The sequence below is a fragment of the Hydra vulgaris genome, chromosome 01 (genome assembly GCF_038396675.1).
Source record: "Hydra vulgaris chromosome 01, alternate assembly HydraT2T_AEP".
NCBI classification, from domain to species: domain Eukaryota; kingdom Metazoa; phylum Cnidaria; class Hydrozoa; order Anthoathecata; family Hydridae; genus Hydra; species Hydra vulgaris.
The window spans coordinates 48,497,563-48,520,169 of NC_088920.1; the positions used below are offsets into that span (position 1 = coordinate 48,497,563).

The 22,607-nt window shown below is 28.1% G+C and overlaps 1 protein-coding gene across 1 annotated transcript; it reads left to right on the forward strand.

Moving 5' to 3' along the window:
* Positions 1–984: 984 nt before the first annotated feature.
* Positions 985–21,809, forward strand: LOC124810135 (AP-5 complex subunit zeta-1). Its single transcript, XM_065788432.1, has 2 exons — positions 985–2,146; positions 19,800–21,809. The coding sequence occupies exons 1-2, from the start codon at positions 1,517–1,519 to the stop codon at positions 21,705–21,707; spliced, it is 2,538 nt and encodes an 845-aa protein (XP_065644504.1). The 5' UTR covers positions 985–1,516; the 3' UTR covers positions 21,708–21,809.
* The last annotated feature ends 798 nt before the right edge of the window (positions 21,810–22,607 follow it).

The window sequence follows — 22,607 nt, forward strand, 5'->3', positions numbered from 1 at the left end:
ATCTTCTAAAAGGGTGTTTACTGTCTGAATGTCTATAAACATTCAGACAGTAAACACGCTTTTACTGTATTGGAATACTGAAGTAGATCTACTTCAGTATTCCAATATTTTGGAATGAACTGAAAATGATAATCAGTTAGCAAACAATTCTTTGTAGTGTATTACGACCTCGGAAACAACTGGCAAGTTATTTAATCAATTATATCTATATTTTGACTTGTTTTCAGCAATGTTTTCTCTTAAAAATATAAAAATCCGCGCAAACATAACAATCTTTTGGGTTAACGAAGATGGTGGATGACTTTCAAAACTGGCTTCATCGCGTTTTATATAAAGTATACACTACGGCGTCTCCTGTTTATTAAATCTCCTTGGGTACAAAATACAAAAATATTTCAACCCCCCCCCCCTCCTCCCTGTCACAAAAAATTCCTGGATCCGTTACTGATTTCATAACTGAAATTTTGAAAATAAAAGCTTTTAAATAACTTTTGTACTCTCAGTTTCCTTCCTTTTCAGAATGTTAACTAAGATATAAGTCTAAGATATCAACCTAAGATATCAGTCTAAGATATCCGTCAAGATATCTGTCAAACTATCAGTCTAAGGTATCAGTAAAAATATCAACTAAGATATAAATTCACAAGACTTAAAGTTCAATCATAAAAAAAATGGGGTCCGGTAAATGGACTGTATGGAAACCAGTTTACACATTGTTAATACGAGGTGGGGAGGGAACTTTGGTCCAAATCAAATAAACGCAGGGGTGGAAATTTTTATATTAAATCTAACAGAAGGGGTTAAATATAACAGAAGGGGTTAGACTTTTGTTTTGATGTAATAACAAGTGTTTTTTTAAAAACTCGAATTTAAACGGAGGGAGGAAATGATGCTCAATTTTTATAATTTGTTATTTATTTAAAAAATTTGTCAAGAATTTTGTGACGTTTGAAATATATTATGAGGGCTGGTTACCCCTTTTATCCCCTCCCCCATCTTTTTACTATCCGCTCATGCGATAATGAATAAAATTTTCTTAATTTGAGATAATTATAAAGAAATTTTCTTAATCATTCAGAAATTTTCCTAATCGTAAAGAAATTTTCTTAATTATTAGAATTTTTTTAATTTGCCCTAAAAAGAGATTTCAAATGTTAACCCGCAAGACTTTTTTCTTAAAGAACACCTGTGATTTGGCGAAAATTTTTATTTCACTGAATCTGAAATAAAAAGAAAAAAACTATAATCAACCTGCCCACGAAATATTGGTCACATATTAACAAGACAAAACAATAGCATAGTTGAGAATTTATTATGACTATTATATTGTATTTTTTGACAATCTTTTTAGTGACACTATCGTTAAGCAACTTAAAGGAATGAAAACAGTATGGTAACTTAAGTGCGTAAAATCAAACAAAAAATTTAAGAAAATTTGCTAGCCTAAATATTTGAAAATCAATAAGAATTTGAAAATCAATAAGTGGCATCAAGACGGTCATGCTATACTGGTATCATGTCTTCAGAAATTGAAAATAAAATCCCCAGTGAATTGCGATATCTTTGCGAGTGTTTATTAAATAAATTTTCATCAATCAAAGAGGACAAGAAAGTGTCAGTAATTGAAGATCTTCGTTTAATTGTATTGCGACTAATGATTGATAAAAATACATACAGTTTTTCACCACCAGCAGAGTTAAAAAAAAAACTTTATGAAGATTTGATTGAATTGAGCTTGACAAAAGATAAAAAATATGCATTAGGTTTTAATTTATCTATAAAGTTGATGGTTATATTTTTACTGCGTATATTGCATTATTTTGAGCCTTGTTCTTCAATCAGTTATCAATCTAAAATGTCAAATTCAATTAAATCTGATGCTTATTACCTAGATGGGCTTTTGCTTCAAAGGAGTCTAGATTTGACTCTCAAAGATAATGTAATAGCATCATTAAAGTATAATGAATTGCAAGGTATTGGATTTAAAAAATGCCTTTTGTTTCTTCCCTCTACATATACTTTTTTATGGTCATTTACTGATGCAAGCGAAATTTCGCAGTATTTATGTCAATTACTTATTATGAAAAATAATACAGCTACAAAAAGTAGGTTAACTTTAATTGGCAGTTCTCAAAAGTCTACTTTGGTATGTCTAATTTTTTTTTGATCAATTCTTTTTGTTTTTTATGCAATAAATCTTTTCAATTTTTTATATTTATTTTTAAAAACCATTTAACAAATTTATTTTCAAAAGCATTAATTTTAAGAAATTTTAGCATTTTGCAAAAAAGTATCCATTCCATGAAATATTAAACAGGGAAAAATGCAATTAAAAATTTAGAGTACTGCAATAGGGAAACAATTTAAAGTTATTATATAAAAGTTAGCTTAGTGTTTTAATTTTTAGCCTCTTTATAATGTAAATTTTCTGTTATTTTCCGTCTAATTAGGAAATAACATGCTCTTTTAAAAAATAAATTTCTGCTTCAAAAATTCAATTCTGATGAAAAAGTTCATCTATGATATTGTTTATGCTGCAAATTTGTACTTAAGTCTTTAAAGAGTTTCCAAATTTGAACTCATTTAATACATATCTAGTTATTCAAAAAGGACATTCATCTTCCTATTTAATTGAGTTCAGAATATGTTTAATTTAATATTTGTATATTAAACAAAACATGTTAACCTTTTGAAAGTTGATTGTGCAATAAATTTTCTTGAGAGTATTTTATATTCAATATTCAACCAAACAAAAAAAAATCAAATGTTAAAAGCAGTTTAAAAAAGTTGTTTACTATTTTTAGTTTCCAAGCAATAACTATTAATAATTTGTTGCTTAAGTGTTTCTAAAATTACAGAAATTAAGTAATTATATGCGGTAAATTTAATCAAATTTTTTTTTTCAATTTTATTCTATGTTATTTGCCTCCCCAAGGCCAAGAAGGTTACTACAGTTGAGGAGGCTACTTTTTGTGTTTAGAACCCTCTCTAAATTTTTAAACTCTGAAACGCAAAGCTTGGCAAACAAGGCAGCTGCATGGAAAAACAATTTAACGCGATACTACCAGGGTTGTGGTGGTGATCAAACTCAGAACTTCTTGCTTATGAAGTACATGCTCTACCACAACACCAGTACCATGTGATAAGTAACTACATGATAAGTTATATTTTGAAGTAATATTTTATATAAGTTATATTTTATATAAGTTATATTAAGTTATATTTTGAAGTTATATAGTGCTCTACCACTACACCACTACCATATGATAAGTTATATTTTATATATAAGTTATGAATAGTAAATGTACATATAACTTTTTTGGGGAAGTTTGGTAACGTTCGGCCACTTAACTAAATTTTAAATAAATTTAGTTAAGTTTAAACAAGTTTTTTCAAAAATGTATATAAAGTATTTGTTTTTGTTAACTCTCAAAATAGGTCTCAAAGCAGCCTTTTGTAATTCTTAAAATAAGCCTTACGGCTTGAATTAGGATATCACAATCATGAATCAGGATTATTTTATGCACCTTCACGATTAGTTTTTTCTTTAGAAGAAAAAAAATTTTTTTTTCTAATTTAGCTTCTCTTTTTTTTTGCCAATCTTAAAAATACATGTTTGTGTCTAAGGTTTTTTTATTAAAAGTGATAAAGAATGTCACTCTAAGTTTAACTTTTAAATATAAGTATGATCATTTGCTCTCTTGAATAGAGATTTTCATTCAACATCAACCACTTTTAAATTTTATTTTATTAAAATCTCAACGTGGAAGCCAATAATATTGTACTTCTATTTTAAAGTTAAATTTAGTGTGATTAACTTAATGGATAAAGTACATTACATTAAATTTACCAATAAACAAAATAATATTTGGAAAAGAAAGGCTAAAAGATTGATGATTTAGACCATCAGCATTACTACAACATATTTTACTTGTTTGTTTATATTTGGCTTTTGCCACTTCGAAACCTGCAAAATTTAAAGAATTTAAGTTCGGCACTAAAAGGCTTTAGGCAATAGTATTTTAAAGAATGTAATAATTAAGCTTAATACATATAGCAAACTTTTTGTATATAGCAAATTTATGAAGTAGTATTTTTTTAGTTTTGAAGTTATTTTTTAACAAAAAGAAGCCATAGTTTTTTTAATACATTTTTATTGGTTTTTAAGATTGATCATAGAATTATTTGCTTTTATCTAACACATTTTTAAGCATTTGCCTTTTATGCAGTTTTGCAGAAATCAACTAAGGATGCATACTACTTTAGCAAATTTGCATAAAAGACTGTATAGTGTGCCAGCTGCATCTTTTTAGTTATTTGATGATACTGTTCAGCGTTTAGCCATCTAATATAAGGTCCCAGTGTTGTTTGGACTTTAACACTGTTGGAGGAATCATTAGAACTTTCTTTGTTAGGATTGTTAGTATCCTAACAAAGTTTTTTTCTTAGTTCCGCTCAGTCTTTAAACAACTGCCGCATGCATAAGAGAAGGTAAAATATGGTCTAAGTTATTCTTTTTTATGATTGATGTTCCGTGTGCAAATGTTTCTGTTGCTAATTTAGCATAGCCTTTATTTTTATTTTGACAATTTTTCAAAAGCTCTGAATATTATTGGCAAGTTTTACACTGGATTAAAGTTACTTCATCTGAATCATTTGTTTGAAACACACAGGATTTAAACTCCCATTTTCCAATAACAGTTTTGTTAGGCATCATGACTTGTTTTGAGTTTGTTTGTGTAACACTGTCACGTTTCTTATTTTGAATGGATTTAATGAAAACTTTAACTTGTATCAAATTAAAAAAAAAGATTAATTAAATGAAAATATCCTTACTAAGCTTGAATAAGTTTGAGAAAAAATAAAAAAATGAGTTATAAAAAAAAAAACTTTTTTTTAATTTGACAAGTTTTATTTAAAAAAAAAAATTTTTTAAATAGAACTTGTCAAACTTAAAAAAAGACAAGTAATTACTATAAATAAATTATTATAAATAATTATAAATAAATTAATTAATAAATTAATAAATTAAAATAAAAAAATGTTACATATTTTTTTACATATATTTAATTCGACGAAGAGGTTCAGGTTGGCAATTGTATGCTATTGTAAAGCAAAGAAAGGTTGTCTTTTGTGTCAGCATTTCTGAATGCCGACCTGAATTTTGCAGGTTTCACTTTATGTATAAAGTTTTCTTAATTTTAAGTTCTCTTTTAGTTTTTACTCAACTATTATGGGTGGAATGCAAAAAGTGAACTTGAGTGAAGTTCAACTTAAACTTTGAAGTCTCACTTTGTCAAGTTAGATTTCAAAAAGCTTGAGCAAATGCGTAAACAAAAAATTTGAAAATTTTAAGATTGCACTTGAGAAAGTCAAACTTGAAAAACTTTAGGAAAAAAATTTGCAATCAATAGTGGCAGAGTATTTTTAAAGGGGAAACTAATTAAATGAAGCAAATTAACTATATATTTTTTAATATTATATCTGAGTTTTATACTTTGCAATACTAACCTACAAAAATATATTAAAAGGTGTTACAAAAATAAACATTTTTACTTATGTATTTTATTTTTATTAAAACTTGGTAATTTAATAAAAAAAACACTGTTTTTAATTGAACATGCTTCTGTTACCTTCTATTTATTCCGAAGCTTTAACTATGACATAACAAAAGCCTTTCCAGGAAACCCGTGCAATTTTTTGTCTTGTCCACTCATGTGTATTTTATTTTAGACAACTTGGTCATGGCTGTTTTCACATACTATTGTATTAAGAAAAACAGAACGTTAATATTTTATGTCATTATGAATTAAAGTATTATGATAATTAAAAAATTACAACAAGCTTATTGTATCGTAATTATTGTAAATTATAAAAAATTTTAAAACATTTACCCTTAATAGTTGAGTTTCAAAAACAAAGTAAGCAAAACTAACAAAATAGGAAATTAAAATAAATTTAAATAGAAAAAATAATAATAATAATTTGAATAATTTAAATAAATTTTCTAATTATTAATAGAAAATGTGGGAAAAAAACTTTAGCATTGTGACTTTCAAAATATAAGTTTTATTTTTACTTTAGATAGTTACTGTTCTTTATATAGAATTATTGAATCAAAAAAATAACCAACTAGAACTGCAGGCAGGTAAATATCAATAGTTGCCCTTCAGGCAATTTTATTGCATCAAATGAATAATTTTAGTTTTTACAAAATTTGGTCACCTGTTACCGTCGACCATGAGTGTACACCTTTAATAATATATATATATATATATATATATATATATATATATATATATATATATATATATATATATATATATATATATATATATATATATATATATATATGGGTTATGATTTTTTTAACTTTTGTCACAGTATTAATTGGCCTTAGTTTTAAAACCTGAGAAATTTTTTTTTTTAAACACCTTCGCTTCTAACAAGGGTGCAAGCAACCACTAATTAAAGTTGGAAGTTACTGGAAGAGAAAAGATGAAGATTGTAGAGCAAGATAACAGTTGACAGACTACTTAAAGGATTGCAAATTATATGAATTAGGAAAGCAAGATGAAGGAAGCGAATTCCAAAGAACTGATGTTCGAGGAAAAAAACTAAACAAATAAGAGTTTTTGGAGCACTTAGGAACATTCACAGAAAATGGATGAGACTTAATTGAATGACGAGTAACACAAGAATGAAGTAAATGGCACAAGAGATGCTAGCTCTTTAGAGCAGTGCCCATTATAGTATTTGTAGGAAAGAGAAAGAGAAGCAACATTACGACAATGTGATAATGGTTGGAGGTTGGCTGCAAGAGCAGGTCCAACTATGTTTACAATGCATTTTTGCACCTTGTCTAAATGAGAAAGGCCATCATTAGATGATCCGCCCCAGATATGGCAACAATATTCCATACAAGGCCGGATTTGAGATTTATAGAGATAGAGAATAGAATCCGAAGTAAAAGTGACGAACTCGATAAAGATATGCAACCTTAGCAGATGCTAATTTTGCAACTGATTTGATATATGGTTTCCAAGAAAGATTGGAAGTAAGAGTTAGTCCTAGAAGATGAAGAGTAGATGACTCATTGAGTGCATCACCGTTCATAAATATAGGAAGATCTAAGTTATTGCGATAACGATTGGCTGAAAAAAGTTGAGTTTTATCTGAATTAAAGTTCACAGCCACTGTGAGCCCTATGCTGTAGCAGAAATGAGTTCCTTTTCAAGCTCAGATGCCCCCTCCAAGCAATCAGAGATTGTTGGTTTCTTATCACGACAATAATAAATGGTAGTATCTTTAGCAAACAATGCCACCTTAGATGTGAGAATATCTGAAAGATTGTTAATGTAAATTAAAAAGAGTATATGGCCAAGAATAGAACCTTGAGGAACCCCTGAAGTTACAGAATAAGAAAAAGAGTGCTGTCCATCGAGGGCAGCTTTTATACTACGATTGGAAAGGAAGAATTCAATAATCTTAAAGATGTTGCCAGAAACACCATAAGAAGAAAGCTTATGGAGAAGACCAGCATGCCAAACTTTATCAAAAGTTTTTGAAATGTCAAGATCAATGGCCTTACCCTCTCCACCTTTATCTAATGCACGAATAAACCTATCAGTTATTACTGTTAGCAAATCAGCTGTAGAACAAGAAAATCAAAATCCATATTGATGATCAGAAAGTAAGTTATTAAATTCAAGATTAGAAATTAAGTGTTTGTTAATTAAAGATTCAAAAACCTTGCTTGTGATAGGAAGAAGACTTATTGGACGGTAGTTAGACAAATCAGATCGTTCTCCAGAATTTTTGGTGATAAGGATAACTGATGCCGCTTTCTAGCAGGCTGGAAAACAAGACTCTGAGAAGCACTTGTTGAATAGTTTTGAGAGTATATACGATAGCTTCGGAGAACACTTCTGCAAGACAATAACAGGTATGTTGTCCGGGCCACAAGCTGTAGAAGAGTCTAGGCAGGAAACCACTTTAGATACAGAAGCTGGAGTGATACAAATGTCAAGCAATAGATTAACCTGTTTGTTGGCAATATCAGGTAGAACGCAACTAGTGGAATCAAGAGATGATATTGATGAAAAGTTTTTATCAAACAATTCAGCTTTGTGTTTAGGTTAGGTGACAAAGTCTGAACCATACAAGAGAGGTGGAATAACAGATTTGCCCTTATTATTAATACTATTAAAGATTCTCCAGAAGTCACGAGAGCCTAATTTTTGAGATGAGATACGAGATTTTGTAACCTGAGAATAGCAGGCGATTCCATGCCAGCCTGAATCCACGAAGTTATGTATTTTTCTACATTTGTCGACAGGAAAACAAAAGATTTCTATCCAAGGGCCATCACAGAGAAAATCACAGAAAGAATCCCAGTCAGCTTTACTGTAGTTGTAAAAGGTGCGATAATAGGGGGATTCAGGTGATGAAGAAGAATGAGATATTAGTTTTAGAGAGATCAAACTGTGATAAGAAGCACCTAAGGGTGAATGTGGAGAAACTGAGCACTGACTAGGATCGGAAACAAGACATAAGTCGAGTAGAGGAGGTAAATGATTCGAGTAGAGAAGGTAATTGATAGTTGTTATTAAAATTTCAAAGTAATATTGAATATAGTTAAAAAATGTCCCCCACCTACCCACAATTAAGTTATGCTATAAAAATATTGTTGTTTTTATGACTATTATGGAAGTATTTGATTTTTCAATTCACTATAAAGCATAAAACACACCTAAGTAAAAACTATTTGTGTGCTTGTGTAATATGTTGGGTTGAACTGAAATATTACACAAATACAGAAAATAGTTAATACTAATGCGTTTTATGTATTACTCATTCTTTTGTCTTTACCCATTTCAATGTTTTTTTTAATTAATTTTATATTTATACAGTAAATTAAAAAAAAAAAAGTACTTTTATTAAAATAATATTAAAACATAGAACATTACTAATATATTTTATCCATGCATTTTAGATTTTTCCAATATGTCAAATAAATATAGCAAAACTGTTGTTGACAAATATTCAAGAGTATGAACAAAAAATTTAGTTTCGTTTGAAAAACGTGTAACATCAAGAGTTGGTCTACCCTTTATTGAAAAACCATTGGATTCATTTAATAGAATGCTAAAAAAAACTTTTTTTATTGGACATTACAACTACCTGGCATCAATTGAAAAAAGCAGATAAGAAAGAGTAAAGTTAATTGCTGTCGAAATAAGTAAATTATGAACAAACTCAACTTTCCAAGTATTTTTAAAAAATCGGTTGGAAGAAAAATTGAAAAGGTTATAGAAAAACATGACAAGTATCTTAAAAAGCCTGGCAAAAAGGAAGAATGCTCTGGTTTGGAGATCTTTTTGATATCACCAATATTAAGTGCATATGGCTTAGTCTGGAAGATAAAAATTTTATAGCATACAATTATTAAGTTCAGCAGAAGTTGGTCACAGTACTAACACACAAGTGTTATTACATCCTTCAAAAGTCAGAGTTTGTAATGCAAAAGATACAACTTCTACAAGCAAAGCAAATAATTGTCCAGTTAGCAGTTTAACTGCATCAGAAGAAAGTGGTTTAGATTTAGATTCACAAGACAATTATGAACCAGTGGAATTAAAAAAATCAAGAAAGAAAGTATATAATAGAACAAAGTTAGCATCTAATCATGTGATAACTGAATCACATGATTAGATGCTAACTTTGTTCTATTATATACTTTCTTTCTTGATTTTTTTAATTCCACTGGTTCATAATTGTTTTGTGAATCTAAATCTGAACCACTTTCTTCTGAACTTAGTGATAAAAGTAAACACAGGAAGATTAAATGGTATAGTTGTAAAAATACAAAATGAAATGGAAACCAGAGGCTTTACTAAACCACAATATTTAGAATGTCAGCATCATATACTGGATCTCCTTTTAAAACACGTTTTGGATCATTTTGTAAATTGTAAATCAACAAGTCCTGGTTTTGATTATAAATTTGTGAAGGGCTTAACCAAAAATTATGAAAATCTTCAAAAAAATTAAACATATGAAGCTGAGCCTTATCATTACATAAACTTGGATGGCGAGAGAGAATTAATTCAAACTTTTCATTAATTTTTTCGTAGCTTTTTCCAACATTTGCGAAGTCATTAGAAATGAATAAATTATTTTTAGATAAATTTAAAATTATAAATTGCGCGTTTGCACTTTTTTTTTCTTCTATTAATCAATTAGTAAAAGAATCAGATACATTTTACATAAAAACATTTTTAGTAAAAACTTTTATGAAGTCTAATGTAATTATAATGTTATGTAACATAAGTAATGCATAGCATAAGTAACAAAATATTAGTATTTCATAAAACAATTTCTTTTTTTTATTAAGTGTTAAGAATTCAGTTTAAATTGTTTTGATATTTAAAAAAAGTTCAACATTAATTAGATTACTTGGATGTTGCCAAATTTTTTTTAATTGCATAAAAATGCATGCACGTGATTTATTTTATTATTAACATTTTAAACAGTTATTTTACTGATACCATCTTCAGGTAAATTTGAACATTAGTTATTTGTAAGTTTCTATTTAAAAAATTCATTGATTTTATCTAAAACTATTATTTTCAAAGAAATAAATATTCCTTAATTTTCAAGCATTAAGTTATTGTATTTATAATGTTCAGCCATAAAATACTATTACATATATATATATATATATATATATATATATATATATATATATATATATATATATATATATATATATATATATATATATATATATATATATATATATGTATATGTATATATATGTGTATATATATGTATACATATATATATACATATATATACATATATATACATATATATATACATATATATACATATATATATACATATATATATGTATATATATATATGTATATATATGTATATATATTTATTTATATTTATATATATATATACATGTATATATATATATATATATATATATATATATATATATATATATATATATATATATTTATAAATATATACATGTATATATATATATATATATATATATATTTATTTGTTTGTTTATTTGCTTTAATTATAGTTATGATAATATAATTATAATGATAATATAAATACTTTCTCACCTGAAATAAACCAGTAGAATAAAAACGAAATGCAATTGACAGTTGTTGTACAGGTAAAATATATTTATAAAGTGTATATATAAATTGATTTATTTGCAATTCACTCATGAAATGAGGAATAGACATACATATTTTCAAAATTATTTTAAAAATAGAAATTTTTATATAACTTTTCACCACATACTTAAAAAATAATAATGGGAAGTTGTTTTTTTATATCAAGTTTGCTTTTAAGAAGGAGCTGTTCTGAACTTTAAAAAGCAAATGAAATTCAAGAATAAATTCATTTCCAGTCTGTTCCTTGCATTACACTTTAGTAAGAATTCAGATTTATAGTATAACTTGAAATTTTAAGTTCACTTTTTGCATTCGAAAACGATTTTTACTTTCTCAAGTCTATTTTTCAAGTCTAACTTGAACACTGCCAGTTTTCAAGTATAATTTGTGTTCAAGTTCACTATTTGCATTTGCTCAGGTCAAATTTCATATTTGAAGTATGACTTCAATTTTCATTTATTACACTCTAAATATTTACATTTTACTTAACTATTAATTATGCCTAATATACTCAAAGACTTGCAAAAGTTTGCTATGCAAATGTTTCTATTTATATCTTATATGTTGTCAACACATATGTTGTCAAAGCATAATAAAACTTCTAATTATAAATTATTATGACAAGAAATTTTGAATAAAATATGAAAAACGCAATTTTTTTTACCATTTTATTAAAATATTTTTAGTTTATTTATAGCAATATCAAGATTAAACATTTTTCTTCTTCTTTTTCGTCTTCTAAAATTTTCATAATCAAATCATCTTGAAATTTTGAAAAATTGAAATTTTAACGCTTGCTTACAATTATTATTTAGTTGAATATCCAGTGGCATAGTAAGGATCGTTCCTTAAAATCAAACAAATCTAGCTAGAGTAACAATATCAGATTTAGAAAATAGATAGTGCAATTGATGAAGAAAGTTTTATTTAAATCGTATACATTTTTAATAGTTAAATGTGAAAGGGAGCTGGCTACTTAACAGCTTTTATACAGGCAGTTTTAAGTATCTTGAAAAGATGATTGACAACTCCTATAAGCAGATTCAATTCCATTGGAGGCATTATTTCCAAAATTAGAACATTGTCAGGCACAGTGATGATTGGTTTTTAGTAATTTTGTCAAACAACTTTGTACGACCAACAACCCTGCCAGATTGCTAAGAAGACTCAAGGCTGGATTTGAATGAGCCAAGTGTTCACAAGTTTCCAGATTTGGTAAAACACTTGGGTTTGACATCACACCATGTACAAGGGTGCATACATCAATGGGTTTAAAGACCACAAATTATTTTTTTAATTTTCAAATTGCAAGCCAAAATTAGTTTAACTCCATTTGCATTATTTAGTGACCAGATTTGTTCAATGTTGAATGAGTTTCTGGCAAATCTTCTGATATCGCAGCAAGAATCGGTCTATTTTGTCTTTGCCAGTCCTTTGAGTGAGAGGTTGTTTTTGATTTCAATACAATACTAGTGAGACCTGAAACTACCTATGTGGTAATCTGGTATCAACCCTTAACAAAGTATGAGCAACGCTTAGACAAAATTTAAGAAAACCTTTACCACCATCAGTTTTAAGCTTAACAAAATATCACCAAAGGTTGCAAAATTGAATAACATGATTCACAAGACTTTATCGTTGCAATGAGCATCAACCCGAACTGTACCAGTATTTCCTTTTCTGTCAGTAATTTTTAAGTCACTTTTAAGTGAATAAATCACTCAGGTGTTGATCTGCTCTTAAAAAATTCTTATAAAAATTTAGCTCTACCATCTTGCTGCTTTATGTTTGGTTTACAGTTCTGACCAGTTTCTTTAATCTGTTGTTTGATTGTCCTGTATTTAATTTTACATTTACTAGAGCTAGAGAGGTCAATTTTTAAGCACTTGATAGTGGCTGAGCACTACTTCAACCTGAAATAAAAACATACTTATTTTATCTTTATATTAAACTTTGTTCAGAAAGTTAGTTTAAAATATTTCAATTATTCGTTTTTTAAGTGATTAGACACTTATTAAAAATATACTTCCTGAAACCTTTCTTGTCTCTTATTTTCAAGATTTTCTTTGAATATATTTGTAAGAATTATTTAAGTATCAATATTTACCTGCGGAGAACAATAGGTGAATCTTATAAAGTAAATTTTTAATATTTTATCAAAAACGAAAAAATTTATGGCTTTTTTAAAAACAGATTGATACAGAAGAATTTATAAAGATTAACACAATGATTTTCAGACTCAATTAATTAAATAATTTCAACTACTTTTTAGTAACATTTCAAACAGAATCTCTGATGATTCACATCTTTTATTCCGCAATGTTTTTAAACATTTATTCTGCAATGTGCAAACTATTGAACTCTACTTTACCAAAATTTATTTTCCAGAAAAAGTTAATAAAAATTTTGATGATTTATTTCTGCAAAATTGAAAACCATAAGAAATAAACTTAATAAAATTGAATTATGAATGAAAGTGAAATTGTTGTTAGGTGATGCTGCTCACCTGTTTCTATAAAAAAAAATTTTTTACGACAGAATGCAAAGAGTTTTATATTTCTTCTCCCAATGGGCACAGTACATTTTTTTAACGTTCTTTGAATGTTTTTATTAGGTTTAAATCTAGTAAAAAGGTCTGAAAAAGATTTTAAAAATGTACCATGCCCACTAGGTTGCATCACTTCTAAAGGATGCTCAGTTTCTTCATCTAAAAAAGCATATTGTCCTGGTGCAACAAGTATGATATCTAATTTAAAATTAAAAGTTGCTAAAGTATTAAAATAAAGGTTTTCCTCCTAAATAAGATTTTTTCAACCAAAGAGTCTCTGTGCAATAAAATTAGAGACCAATTGTTATCTTATCAAAATGAAGTTATTCCAGAACACTTTATACTGCCACCCAAAAACAAACTTCATACTGGCCTTATGCTTTTAATACTTGTTACTTAAATGATATAAACAAACTATCAAAGTATAAGCGAGTAAATAGTTAAACATATTCGAGTCAAGTGGAGACTATGTGACAAAACAGAAAATTTAAAATTCTCTCAGTTGTTTTCACTTGTTAAGAGTGTTTTATCTTGTGGCAACAGGAATTCACTGGAAAAAGAAATTTTGTATAAATAAGAACTTTATGGAAGCACACAGTATTAACTTAAAAGAAGACACTTTTATTGTATTGATATTAGGTTGGAGTTTAAAAAAAAAATTGTCTTTTGCATGTAATATTTAGCTTTCAGCTGATTTAGTGCACATTTTATGATATAAAGTTTGAAATGTTGCAACAATTTTGAAGTAAGATATGAACTTAATCAAGTAGATGGAGTTATAAACTTAATCAAGCAGGTGGAGTTATGAATTTTCCATTGACAATTAATTTAGCTAAATATTGTAGAGTCTCATCAAAGATATAAAGTTTATTTGGTTAAGTTTGGTTATAGATAAATTAGGTTAAAAAAGATGGAATCAGAAATGGTTAAACATGCATAGTTGTTTGCGAAATCGTAAAAATAAAAAATAAAAACTCAGAATTTATTGAAACACTTATTAGGAATGTTGTTTACCATTGTTTTCATAAAATGCAATAATTTCTTTACTTTATTGCTTGTATATGTTTACTGAATAAAATTGTGAATGATTAAAAAAAAGAGTTTCATTGAAATAAATGTTTCATTTAAGTTTTATTATATATAAAGCTGCCTTTGAGGTGACTGCTATCAAACTGCTATCAATAAAAGTAATTGTAAACTTTAACAAGCATTATTCAAAGTAAATTAGGGTAGACTAAGGAATAAAGCGTAAAATAAATTTATAAATGAATCTGCAAAATTTAGAAAAGTAAAGTAGTTAAAATGGACGTTTGATTTTTGTTGAAATATTCGTAGTATAAAAGAGTTAATGTAATTTTAATTTATTTAAGTTTTATTATCAGGTGCTTAAAATTTTGCTAGAGGATTTTGCTATTCAAAAATTACCAGCTTCAAATATAAGAGCAAACTTAAAAATTTGAGATTAACTATATATTTTGATTCTAAAAGAAGACAATTGAACTGACCGAAACAAGTGTAAAACAAACAATATAAAATTATTTGTAAAAATATAACTTGAAGATGTTTTCTGGTGCATTTATCATTTTAGTAATTACTATTCGATTCTAACATGCCCAACATGTAATTATTCACATTGAAAAGGGCCCAAATTAGGTACCCAAAAGAAGGTTTTTATATCTTTTTCTTAGTTAATGTTATTACTTTTCATTTATATATTATGATGTAATACATGCTGAAGTTTTTCAATGTATATTCTCAGGATCTCAACTCAAGGCGGGGTGAGAATAAAAGTGTGGGTAGGAATTTTTGTCAGATCTACTAAATGGGTGGTGGGAATTTTTATTCTTATAATAGAGTTCATATTTCTTGAGTTTTAAGACTGGTCCCAGTGAAAAAAAAAGCTTGTTCCACATGGGTCCCATGTGGGTTTTGCATGGGATTCATGGGAACTTACAGGGAAAGTATGTAGCTTCTTTTTTTTCTATGGGATTGACACCAATATATAAGATATTATAGATGTTTTTTAACATCTAACTTTAATTCTTTTAACTTATATGTCGGCACTTAACTGTTCTTATTAAGTGCAATAGGTCACAGCATGGCGATCTATACTGCAGGTCTTGCCAATGTGCAAACGGCATATCTGACTGGGGACCTATTTTAAATTTCACTTAACTATAGTCGCCATTTTAGGGATTTTAAAATATGGGTTAAAAATTATTTATCTGTAAAAAAGAAATCTGATAATTTAAAGCTTTCAGTATATTGATTTCCTAAAAATGAAGAAGAAAAACAAATGTGGATTAAAATAATTCCAAATGCAAACTTAAAAGTAACTAATCACACTGTAGTTTGTAAGTTGCATTAGCCAATGAATTTTAAAAAACAAATAGTTGGAGAAAAATATTGTCCTAAATTTCCACCATTTCTTTGGCCTGGCATACCGTCTCATTAATTTCCCACCCATCTTCCTCCATTACGTTCAAGAACTTATGCTTCTTTGTGTTTTCGAAATTTCAATCAAGATGAACTATCAACTTTTTTAAAAAAAGAGTAACTTTTGCTGAAATGAAAAAAATTTATTTAAGTAATGAAAGAGATTTAAGTGTTCCACTAGTATGCTTGATGATTAATAACACTATTCATTTACAATCACAAGTTTATTCAAATGGAGTTTTGTGTTTTTTTTATCAAGATTAGTGAGGATTTACATTTTAAAACTTATTATGGTACCGAAATAAAGTTCCTAGAATTTCTAAAAAAAGAATTTCAAAAATCATCGCATGGTCTATATTAGAAGAAATTTAATGTTTTTTGAAGAATTTGATTTCTGGAAGAAAAAAAATTGTAATTGAGGAACATTTAGCTTCTATGAGTACACAGTGTTTAGTAAGATTTATTCGAAGGAGGTTATTATTAGATCTTTTCAGTATTATGCTACATCCAGAAGTTTGTATAATCAATTGTGAAGAGATAACCAATTGCCTTCTGTAAGAAGACAATTGGTTTCATCAATTTTAACAAGAATAACTTCGAAAGTTTCTAAATTAAATAAGAAGCATTTTGTGTTATTTTTCAATCTGTTGAAGAAAAACAGAAATTTTGTTTTTTATTGCATGATGTGTTATGATGTGTTACATTTATGTTAAAATAATTTTGTCATACCATAGTGGTGCATTATTCGGAAAAGCAATCAGAGACTTCACTTCTCTTGCAAAAACTATATTGTGTTTAATGGTTAATTGCTTATTCGGTGGACCATCCTAGTTTCCAAAATGATACCAATAAGTAAATTAAACTCTCAATTTCTTTTTAAACGAATTGGCATTACTATGCAATCAATAAATGAGTCTTTGAGTCAAGTTAAAGCTATAACATGAGATGGAAATAGGCATTTTGTTAAATCTTTGAAAGATCAGCTCCAGATAAACTTTGGTTGACAAATGAAGGTATTTTCTTAATCTTTGACTATGCCCATTTGCTTAAAAACATTAGAAATAATTGGCTTACTGAAAAAACTGGTCAACTTATTTTTAATGATAAAGGAGTATGTAAAGTAGCACAATGCGATCATCTTTATGAACTTGAGTCTAAAAGTTTAGTTAAATTGTTAAACATCAATGAAGTTTCAATATTTCCAAAGTCAATTGGAGACAGTCAGTTTCTATCTGTTTAAGGGTATTTTGTGACAAAACTTACAGTGCTTTAATTAATCATCCAGGGCTGCAGCATATAAAGGAAAGACAAGGTACAGCAAATTTTATTATTGTTGTTGTATTATAGTGGAAAGTTCTCAATGTTAAGGAAACAGGTGCAGATATTAGGTTCAATGATGAACTTCTAGCAGTAATTAGAGATCCTAATGAAAATAGATTAGAAAATATATTAAATTTTGGAAATATGTCTTTAAAGATGTTTAGAAAGCAAGGTAAAAAGGAGAAAGAACTTACTTGTGGAATTGCACAGTCAATTTACCACTCATGCAATAGTGTTGTTGAACTATCTAGATCATTATTGGATAGCTCATATCAATATGTCATTCTTAATGAGATCTTGATACAACCCATTCTTGTCCAAATTGTGGTTTTCTATTGTATGAGCCCTCTGCTAAGATATTTGACAATCTACAAGATCTTGAATCTTTTATTTCTTATGATACAAATATTGCTCTTATGTATACACCGTTCATAATTATTCGAATGGCATTAACTTTTTTTTTAAATGCTATTTTTTATTTAACTATTTTTTTTATGTTTATTTTTGCACTATTAGACAATTTAAAAGTATTTTGGTTGAATGCTTTGATAAAAATCATAAGAATAATAAAAATGCTAAAGTGGGCAAAACTACATAAAAAATGGGCCATCGAGGATAGTAAATGCGGACCGACGTGTCGAAGTTTTAAATCTTTGGTTTCAAGATAAGATTGTTTTTCTGGAAAAAAAAATCGTTAAATCTATTATAAAATAGTGTGTATTATTGACTGTAAAACATGGTAGATGTAGTTTTAAGGTTTGGGACTGTTTTAATTAGAATGCCACAGGTGACTTTGTGAAAATAGAGGAAGTCATGACAAAAGTAGTTTACTTGTACACCTAAAAAATTATGCTGCATTCAGTTAGACTTTGCTTACAGTTTTTCTCCCAATAGTAAGTAGAACTATGATATCTTATATCAAAAAGTACGACCATTTAAATTATTATGGACGATATTGGAATATTTAACTCGTAAAGATAAAGAATTATCAGAAAAAGAATTGCTAAATAAAACCACTTTTTACCACCAAAAGTATGGACAATATATAGACTTATTTGACTGTGGTGGACTTAATATTTTCACAGATAATATAACCTGTCAACGGGTAATATTTTCTTTATACTTTTCAATGCAATTAAGGATAGAATATGCAGAGTATCATTAAGCAATATTCTAACGATGGTTTCAGAGTTTTACAACTTTAAAGTTGTAAAACTCTGAAATTGTTCTGAAACAATGCAGTGACACCATGAAAATATTCTTTCAAAAAATCTTTTGAACAATTTATGCAAACTTCAAATAAAGAACCAGCTCAAAAAATATTGAAATTTTCATGAATTGTTTGACAACATTTTAAAACAAAATTACATATACATATATGTAAATTATGTTAGTGTATTTTACAAATAGAGTGCTCGATGTTCTTAAAGAACAGAGCAATAATAAATTAGTAAAAAACACTTACCTAACTTTTATCTTCTACTTTAAGTTTCACCATTGCTGGATCATCAGGAAGAGTTCTGAACTCTTCCTGATGATCCAGCAATGGTGAAACTTAAAGTAGAAGATAAAAGTTAGATAAGTGTTTTTTACTAATTTACATATATATATATATATATGTATATATATGTATATATATATATATATATATATATATATATATATATATATATATATATATATATATATATGTATATACATGTATATATACATGTATATACATGTATATATACATGTATATATATGTATATATATATATATATATTTTAAAGTTTTATTTAAAGTTTTTTGTCGATTTTATATATTTATATATATATGTGTGTGTGTATAGAAAATATTTATTTTACGCGTATATTATGTTTAGAAAAATTTATGCGTTGGGGAGGGGATGATTTTGTAATAAATGTGTATGTACGTAAGGGGGTCGTTGAAAGCATGCACTTGGATACAAGGGGAGAGGTGGGTACTAAATCTTTGGTTTTACTGTGTACGTACTTTATGGATGCCTCCTAAATAGCTTTTCTATTTATAAAAGGCTTTTAGAAATTCATTTTTGTTTTAAATGACTTAAAACAGGATTTAATGAAATTTCTCCATATCTAGAAATTTCTTTAAAAGAAAAAGGGTTGTTTATAAAAAAAGTGAGCCCCCCCCCCCTCCTATAAACTCTCTTTCTCTCACACACACCCTCCCCCCCCCCTCCTCTTTCCTTCCCCATCCCTCCTCTTCCAGGTGTTGTCGGCTCTGATAATGTGTTTATGAAGCAAATTATCTTTATTAACATTTAGGTACAGACCAATGAATTAGATGGTTCTATATCTCGTGACATATTCACGGTTTTAAATTTGTCAAAGTTATACAATGATCAGCAAATGCTTAACGTCTATAGCTTTTCAATTCTTAAATCATGGCTGCAGTTTGTTGATAATCAAGTTGAAATTTCTGATTGTTTGTCGAGTGGCTTTAACAAGTTTTCTGGTAGTACATTATCAAGAAGTAGTAGTAGAGTCTTTGATAATTATTCTGATTCAGACTCTGTTAATACATCTCTTTCGTCCTCATCGTCGTGCTCTTCAATAAAAAGTTTTGACGGTGAATCTAACGCTGATCAATTAGATCTTGGTAAAAACAGAACCCCTGATAAATCTAGGACACCATTACATTTTGATGGACCAGCTTTTGATTCTATTTCTATTAAATCAGATATTCTTGTGAACTCTTCCAGTTCTTTGAAAAGTGTAGCAGTAAGATATTGTTTGAGACTTATTTTTCAATCGGAAAAAGTTCCTAAGCAAGATTCTAACAGAAGTGTAATCACAGCAAGTGTTGTGGAAGCTATAAGCATCCTAATAATACTTTGTAAAAATGACCCTATTCTTGCTCAAAGAGTTTATCCAGATATTAAAAGACTATACAAAAGAATTGAAAGTCCTCGTTTAACTGCCCGCAAAGTTTTTTTATCATTGCTTCAGTTTTTTGTTACTTATCACGCAGACACTTTAATGCCTATTGATGAAATATTGGATTTATATTTTAAAGAAATACCCTGCAGTTATTTAAATAATGAAATTGCGTGCTATGAACTTGTGCAATTTTGTCTAGACAATAAATCATTTTGCAGTGTTAATGAAGTTGTTTTAAAATACACACCAAATATATTTAAAATATTTGCTTGGTGGTGTTGCTCATTTCTAGAAGATAGTTTTGAGTTTGTTGAAATGGTAACAAATTCATCTAATTGTATTGAATTGCTGAGTATTATATTGGACTTACCTTGTTTAGCTTATTTGTTGAATTTAAAAAGTCAGAAAGTGCTAAATGATGAAGTGAAAATGAAAGAACAGTTGGGACAAAATTATACCTCAAAATTATACAAAGATAAGTTTACTTATATAATGCGGGAGACATTTGTTGGTTATATAACTGATGATAAAATGGCTGAACTTCATAAGCTTATAAAGCCATTTGAATCATATCCACGTGTTCAGTATTCTTCTGAAATAGTTCCTCATTTACTAAAGAGTTATTTCAATAAATTAAGACATTTGAACGATCCTAAATCACTAATGAGTATTTATCCATTAATACTTAAGAGGATCTTTTTACTCTTTCCGCAAAACAGCTCTCAGAAAAAGATCATTAAAATATTTTGCGAGGAAGTGTGTAACATAGTATCTGTTGTTCCCGATGTCATTTCAACCTATCACAGAGAAACTATTGCCCTTTTTGATCAATTCACCTTTTCAGAATTTGTAAATACTCAACCATTTTTGTCAAGGCTTGCTTGGTGCATCTCTTTGGGAATTGAATCTTGCAAAGACAAGTCACAGGTTTCGCAATATTATGAAAAATTTGAAAGCATAATTTATAGGATAATTAATTATTTTTCTGGACAAGAAGATCCTGAAATAATTTGCAGCTTTATTTCAACTTTGTCTAAATTGGCTGCTTTTTCACAGGAATTGATCCCCAAAGCCATAATTTGTCTGAACAAGTTATCATCGGCAAAATTTGAAACTGATGAACCAAGATTTCAATATGTTGTGACTTTCTCTAAAGAACTATCGAGTATTCTTAAAAGACCAAAGGTTGCTGAATCAATTCTTTGTGGTTTATGTAAACCTACACCTTGGCATTTAGATCCACACGATTCTTTATTATTGAAAATACACTTTCTTACTTCTAAGTTTACTTGAAATGCGTGAATTTATTTGTTTTTCTGACTAATATTTATTAAATTTATAGTATATATTGTTTTTGTGATGAATTGATATAAATATTTTTTTATTATTTTAAAACCTACAAGTCTTTTTATATTGCAAATATTTGATTGGTTAGATAGATTTGGTATTATTTGATTGCCTAGATAGATTTGGTAATAGATTTACTATAGAAAATCTGACTAAAAGTATTAAAAAATGTGACTTAATCTAAATATATGCTTTGCATATGTAAGTTAACAATGCGTCGATGATGTGTGAAAAAAAATGAGCCCTGGCTTCTTTGGTAAATCAAGCAAATCGTGGTTTTATTTTGGCTTTAATAGTACCACGTGGTTCTAATTTCGGTTTCTAAAAAGTATATGAATTAGGAGTATATTATCTATGTCCTAGACAGGGCTGTCCCGAACGGGAGGTGTCCCTCCCCATCCCTCTTCCAATACTGTTATATATGCATCGAGTTGTTACATTTAGCATTTGAGTTCGCAAGTTTTAAAGTATAGTTGGCAAATATCAATTATCGAGGTGTTTTTTTTTGTTTCTCTAGTTGGCAAAATATACATACGATACCCCCCATGAGAGACCTCTTCTGTCTAGCAGAATGCTTCGATATACTACCTAGCAATCGAATAATAGAGCAATTTTGAATTAAATGCGGTGTAATAATCAGCACGCTACTTACGCACAATCTAACGGTGACAAGAAATTGTAAAATTATTAAAGCACGCGCAAGTCTATTCATTATTATCTTTATCGCGCGTGTTTGTGTAGTTTGTTACTCACAGCTTTGAGTAACAAAGTACACAAACATATATATAGATATTGCTTTGACATACAGTTTGTATGTCAAAGCAATATCTACAGCACATATACAGT

Coding starts and splice junctions, on each gene's coding strand:
- LOC124810135 (XM_065788432.1), top strand. CDS start 1,517: ATGTCTTCAGAAATTGAAAATAAAATCCCCAGTGAATTGCGATATCTT. Junction 2,147..19,799: donor GTTCTCAAAAGTCTACTTTG/GTATGTCTAATT, acceptor ATTAACATTTAG/GTACAGACCAATGAATTAGA.